Below are 7097 nucleotides of genomic sequence, written 5' to 3'. Positions count from 1 at the left end.
ACAGTTAGGAAAGTTACGTCCAGATTTCGGATATTATACGAATTTGAACGTGCAAAATATTTACACATGCACTGTCCTTCGAAAAGAAAAAAAAAATGATTAAAGTTAGCTAGATAATTAATTATTTACAAATTGTATATTTTATATTCTAATTTCAATCATTTACAATATATAAGATTAAAAACTTACTGTATAAATACAATAATTTCTCTAAAAGGGATACGTAACATCTTTAGTTTAAAACAAATGTACTACTATCTGTAAAGCATCCAATCTACATAAATATATTAAACATATCAAATAATTATCTATGTCCCGTAGGTCGATTATATGCATTCTACCTCCCTAATTTATTAGTCTCAGTTGCAATTATTTTTAGATAATTAATTGCAATAAAGTTTAACTTAAATAAAGAAAGGAAGTTTGCAATTTATAATGTTATAATTATTCAAGGTTTAATTTACATAACATAAGTGTATTTGACCCAAAACCTATGTTTCATTACTGAGATATATTTATAAAAAATATATATATAGTAGAATAAGTACTTTAATGTTACTATTTACGGTTTTTTGTTTTGTCTAAGGAGATATTTATAGTAAAATAAGTACAGTGAAGAATTAGAGATCGATGAAGTAAAATAACCGAAAAGGGGTGAAATACATTGTAGAAAATCAAACTCACACACCACAACTCATTTTCATGTCTTACAATTATCTTTCCACTTGTCATTATTACTCACGCATAAGATAAATCTTTTTGTTTCTTACACTTTTAAGTTTTATTCACACATAAAGCTCCATGGAATAGCTTTTTAATTTCCATTAAATACGTACTTCTTGGCGCCTAATATAGATATTTTAGGCACGCTTCTTAAAGTTATTGTAAAGCCATTAACACTACTAAATTTTTGATTGACAAATGAAATGTAATTGTGTAAAGAGCATTAACCAACTATACTAAATTTTGAATTAACGTATAAAAATTATACAAAACGTGCATGAAAATTGTGATGGAAGAGGGAAGAGGGATGATTGAAAGAAAACAAAGAAAGAGGGAAAAAATAATTATTTTGTGCCGCTGGTTTTAAAGCTTACTGTATAGTGTATACAAGTTAGGTTTGAGCAGCTTGTTTTTATTTAGTGAAACTATACAAGGGGCGAGTGCTAACTTATGCTATGATTCTGTTTCTTAGTACCTACGTTCTGAATTATGTTACAACATAAAAAGGTACCCAAGAAAATTTGAAACTGTTGATTCTGTCAGTACTCAAAATAATAATAAAAACGTGGGAAAAGAATATGTGGTTGCAATTGAACATTTTGGAAGTTTGAACACCTTTCGTGAGAGGGTTAAAAAAGGTCATTTTGGGAGAGAAAGGGAGGAAGGGAAATAAAAATGAGGCAACAAATGCATGCCTAAAATATGTGTTAAGCATGGTATTATGGCATTGTTCCTTTATGTAATGGAGAATTAAAAATTCAAAGAAAGAAGCTCTTTGATGTTTTCTTATAATGAACTATATTCCCTTTAAATAACATTTAAGAATAACAAGTTGTAAAATAACCATAAAAATGGAAAATAGTGCTTTACTCGTCCAATATCTAAAAGAATCTGAATAAATTCCTGTATTATCCATTTACATGGAATTGTTTTCCTCCTTCGGTTGATACTCTCAATCAATGGTTATTTCTTTTGATATGAAACAAGATTTTGGTTTTCAGAAGTTGAAAAACTTAAGAGACGTTTAGTAAGAGAGAAGATATTTTTTATTTCTGAAAAACATGATTTATGTGATTCTTATGAATGTATAAAATATGTTTAATTAGTCTTAATATGTTTCTTGAAAATTAAAGATTCATATAAAATATACAACTAAAATTTTTTTCACTCAAGAAAGTTGAATTCTTATCTCCTCGTTGGGAATATTTTTGCGGGAAAGTGAGTTAAAATTGATTCTTGAGAATTATAATTTCTTGACAATCTTTTTTTTTTAATTGTACACCAACATGAGAATCATAGTTTCCTACTTTAAAATTCTTGGGAAAATAAAAACATCAAGTCTATCAAACACCCCTTAGCTTTCCATATGTTTGATATTTTTTTTTTAAAAAAAAATAACATTTATGAAAAAAGATGTTTTCTAAAAATATTTTTTAATCAAGTTGAATTTTTTTTAATTATAATAAAAATATTATGTTATTTTTTACTAAGTTATATAATATAATAAATAATTAAAATAAATAAAAATATACCTAATTCTTTGATTTATAGAAAACTTATTTAAAGATTTTTAATGGTTAATCAAACAAATTTTATGAAAAAACATCATTCCTAGGTATGAAAAATTTTCTCTCTTACCAAACACCTCATAAAGAAAACTCCCTTATTAATGCATAAAGAGATTAATTTTTTATTTTATTTTTCACAAACATCAATTTTCAAAAGCAAATTATATTTGAAGCACGCAAATGTTAGAGAATCCAATATTCGAAATTTTAGAGAGGTGTTACCTATTTAATGTCTGATAATACTTTAAGAAAAACAATATGTTTAGTGTTTAATAGAACTTAATTATAAAAACCCTATAAGGAAATGGGAAGAAAGAAATAGGCACTTTCCTTAACAAATATTTGAATCTTAATTTACTATTATTTTTTTAAAAATTACTATATTATGATCAAGTAATCATAAACTAACTCTTCCACTAGACTCGATATATAGTGTTGGTTAGAAAGTGATATAACCTTACCACCGCTCTTTACTTTTATTTAAATAATAATAATCCTAAAAGCAAGGCGCTATTTAACTTAATAGAATATGATAAAGCAAGATAGTGGCAAAATGGTTATGAAACAACATTATCAGTAAAAGTTCCTCATTACTGTGAAAAATCTCCTTCCAAAAACAAATTGAAAAAGGAGGTTCCTGAGAGATTACTATGTGGTCCCTCCAACTTTCATATTTAGTATAGTTACTGAAAAGTACAAGGGCCATGGAAAAAGAGGAGATAGTTTCGTCGGTTTATACCCATGTAACCGAAGTTTATAAATTGACCACACACACCCCTCCCTTCTTATACGTGACTTGAACCAACCAACGAGTAGAAAACGAGTGCATTTTTTATTTTCTACTTTTTTTTTTCCTCTTATTCAAACCCCTTTTTTCTCCCCTATAAATTCCACGTTGAGCATACACAGGAAGCATCCACCTAAATACACACACATAACCATCCCTCTCTGTTCTCTTCTCTGCCTTCTCTCTATATAACCCCGTGACCCTTCTTCCCATTTCTCATTCTTAACAATTTTTTTTTCTTTCTCGCAAGAGTTATTATTATTATTAATATTATTATTGTTTCAACTATTGTTACTATTACTATACTTGGTGTAGAATGACGAACCGTAATGTGAATAACACGCTTATGGAGTTGGCAATGTCGATTTCAAACAGAAGTGCTCTACCTAGAGCTGCGGTGCCTGGACTAATGGCCTTGTTTGGTGGGGTTTTGGGCCCACCCCAGAAGAAGCTCTTAAGGAAAACTTTAGAAGATGGAAGTGTTAATAAAGGAGGGAACAAAGTTATTAACACATGGATTGATTCAATGAGAGCCTCTTCTCCCACTCGATCTGCCAAATCCACACAAAACAACCAAAACCAAGACCCAACAAGTCCTTGGACTGTAAGCACTAAAGTCTTGTTTTATTATTACAACAACTTGGTGTCGTGATTGAAACCCTTTTCTTTTTTGTGTTGTTAGTTATGTTTTTGTTTTTTTATCGATAAATATTAGTGGTTAAAATGTTAATTTTATTAGTAAGAATACTCGAAACTACCACCTTTCTTTCCCTTTCTTTTTCTTTAACCAAACCATCCGTGTTGTTGTTATGTTATGTGTGACTTGACCTCTGTTGGGTGTTGTGTGCAGCTTTACCACCCTTCGGCACTGAGCATGTTTGATCATATTGTATGTGAGTCCAAAGGGAAGCAGATTGTGACTTTTCTTGACTATGATGGAACTCTCTCCCCAATTGTTGCAGATCCAGATAAAGCATACATGAGTAAAAAGGTTCACCCTTTTGTTCTCTCTTTGTTTTTTTTGTTTTTCCACTCCAATTTTTCAATTCATATATATAATAAGAATAAGAATATGTGAAATGAAATTAATTTTCCCTTTTTGTAATTTCTGTTGATAATAAATCAGATGAGGGCCACATTGAAGGACTTAGCAAGGCATTTCCCCACCGCCATAGTGAGTGGAAGGTGCCTAGACAAGGTACATTTTTTTTTTCTTCAAATCAAAACCAAAAGAAATTTTTTTTTTGGGGTCAGAACTAATTTGGATTTTCTTCAATTTTTTTGTAGGTGTATAACTTTGTAAGATTGGCAGAACTGTACTATGCTGGGAGCCATGGAATGGACATCAAGGGACCAACAAATAAGCGAAGTACTAAGAAAGTGAGAAAAAGTTCCCATAACCAAATTAATGAAACCAAGATTTTCATCATGGTGTCCTTCCTTCTTAATCATAGATTCGTAATTTGGTTTTTTTGTTTTGTTTTCTTTCAGGGAAACGAACAAGTGCTCTTCCAACCCGCTAGTGAATTCTTACCCATGATCAATGAGGTTCGTTAATTAAGTCATTCTTCTCTGTGCTAATCATTTTCTCAACACATATTTACGCACGATTTTAACTGTGCCGTTATCATTGTTCTATTATGGGGTCAGGTGTACAACATCTTGGTGGAAAAAACAAAGTCTGTCCCTGGGGCTAAGGTAGAAAATAACAAGTTTTGCTTGTCCGTGCACTTTCGCTGTGTTGACGAAAAGGTACCAACATTCAACAAATTAAATATTTTATTTAATAGTTCTCACACCACTTGGAAACGCACGAGACACGTTAATTAATTGACGGCTAATATTGTTTTATTATATCTAATTAATTTTATTATTTTACTCGTGTTTTACTTATAGAACTGGGCATCATTGGGTGAACAAGTGAGTTTGGTGCTCAACGAGTACCCAAAACTTAAGCTAACTCAAGGGAGAAAAGTGCTTGAGATTCGACCAGCCATAAAATGGGACAAGGGCAAGGCTCTTGAATTCTTGCTAGAGTCACTAGGTAAGAGTTCATGCATAAATAGCCTTCTTTTGTTCAAAATATAATTATAAAGGTGTTGGTAATGGTACGTGTCTCATGAGCTACATAAATGTCCTAACTTAATGTTTTATTTTTTGTATTTACAGGATATGCTAATTCTGATAATGTATTTCCAATCTTTATTGGTGATGATCGAACTGACGAAGATGCTTTTAAGGTAATTAACAAATGCGGACCACCAAGATTGCTAGCTTGCTAATATTATTATTGTGTTAGTATATTCCACGTATATTACTATTAATTTGTTGTTTTTATTATTATTGTTACTAACTTATTGATTTATTGGATATAATATAATCAGGTTTTGCGGAGGAGGGGCCAAGGGATTGGGATTCTTGTTTCTAAAATTACAAAAGAAACCGATGCTTCCTACACTTTGCAAGATCCAACAGAGGTAAGATCAATATATTTCCAAGTCCAACACAATTCGTAATCTTTAATTAAATGTCTAACGTTGTTAAATTCAAACATTATTATGTACATCTTTTTCATGTATGTTAAGGATGAATCCGAGGTGTATGTATATGAACAAAATCATTTTTTTTTTTTTTGTTCACAGGTTGGGCAGTTTTTGAGGCATATGGTAGAGTGGAAAAGAACGAGTTCCCAATACCAGAAGTTAGATTCTAGATGAGTTCAGGGAAATTGGCACCAGCCCATAATTTGGTCAAGGGGTGGTTCCAATTATATCCCTTTCTTGTTCGAAATAGGAAATAGTGTGTTCCATAATTTAAAGTTCTAGGGAGGAACAAAGTTCAAATAGCTAGCTAGGTTCTCTCCCTATTTCTTTTTTAATTGTAATCTATTCCATCACACGTGCGCATGCGCATGCGAATAGAGAAAGAACTGATGTTTTATGCCGCAATTGCGAGTGGCGCGTCAACCTTCTTGCTCTGAATTGTACTTGTCGTACGTGTGGAAAATGTGGTATTGAAAATGAAAATCACCAACTTCAACTCCAAAAGGTGATTTAGACAATCACAAGTGCCAAACGACTTTGTACCAAAATTTATATAAAAAAAAATGCAAAATAAATTTATTTATAACCTGTTTGCATTACCTATTTCACCATAAACGGCGTTTCTTGAAACAACAAAATTGATTTCCTTTGACTATGGTCTATGAAGGCAAATTATCAATGTTACATCAATTAAAACTCTGACCTAACTTGATGTTAGAAGATGTCACGTGCATAATATTCAGAAGGAGAATGAAGAAAATAAATATGTAAAAGTAGTATACTACATGCATGTTGAGCTAATTATATATATATATATATATATATATATATATATATATATATATATATATATATATATAATTTACAACTTTAGAAATATAAATAAGAAATGAGTATGAAATGTTGTACGGTAAAGTTACTTTGTAAAAAATAATAATGAAGATAAAAGAAGTTCACGCGCGTATCTTATTTATTTTAAAAAAAAAATTACTATCCCTTTTATTGAGAGAGTTCTAAAAACAATAACTTCTTAAATTAAATTAAAGCAAACATGCTCGAACTCTTTTGATTATTTGTTTAAGCAATGCACTGATGTTACTACTTTGAACACGTCACTCAGCAAAGGAGTAATAACTTTTGGATTTAAATTATATATTCGAATGCTTGATCTAGTTAACAAAACAAAAAAAAATGTAGATACATTATACATATATGTGATCAACATTACGGTTATAGTGATTATTCTGTCAAATTTTATATTCTGATCTCCATCTTGGAATTAATAGATTTAAGATCATTGATAAGGGTTCGTGACCAACAACAATACAACATATGGCATAAATATTATAACTCGAGAAACTTATAGATAGTGGTGCTCTCGGGTTCCTTTATATATTACAATATGTTATATTATACTAAAGAACTGTAGATTTATTAGTCCCGCAGCCAATTAAGTGAAGGTGAACACTAGAGAAA

At 30.5% G+C, this 7097-nt stretch overlaps 1 protein-coding gene across 1 annotated transcript; it reads left to right on the top strand.

The window, feature by feature from the left end:
* The first annotated feature begins 3119 nt into the window (after positions 1 to 3119).
* On the top strand, positions 3120 to 6207 carry LOC114383575 (probable trehalose-phosphate phosphatase H). The gene is made up of 10 exons (XM_028343272.1): positions 3120 to 3682; positions 3929 to 4069; positions 4205 to 4276; positions 4366 to 4458; positions 4570 to 4626; positions 4729 to 4830; positions 4975 to 5122; positions 5248 to 5318; positions 5463 to 5555; positions 5721 to 6207. Exons 1-10 carry the CDS (start codon positions 3395 to 3397, stop codon positions 5793 to 5795), a joined length of 1140 nt encoding a protein of 379 aa, XP_028199073.1. The 5' UTR covers positions 3120 to 3394; the 3' UTR covers positions 5796 to 6207.
* The last annotated feature ends 890 nt before the right edge of the window (positions 6208 to 7097 follow it).

The sequence above is a fragment of the Glycine soja genome, chromosome 14, assembly GCF_004193775.1.
Source record: "Glycine soja cultivar W05 chromosome 14, ASM419377v2, whole genome shotgun sequence".
In the NCBI taxonomy this organism is placed as follows: Eukaryota; Viridiplantae; Streptophyta; class Magnoliopsida; order Fabales; family Fabaceae; genus Glycine; species Glycine soja.
The sequence above is the reverse complement of the archived record's forward strand: the minus strand, read 5'-3'. Positions and strand labels throughout refer to the sequence as shown.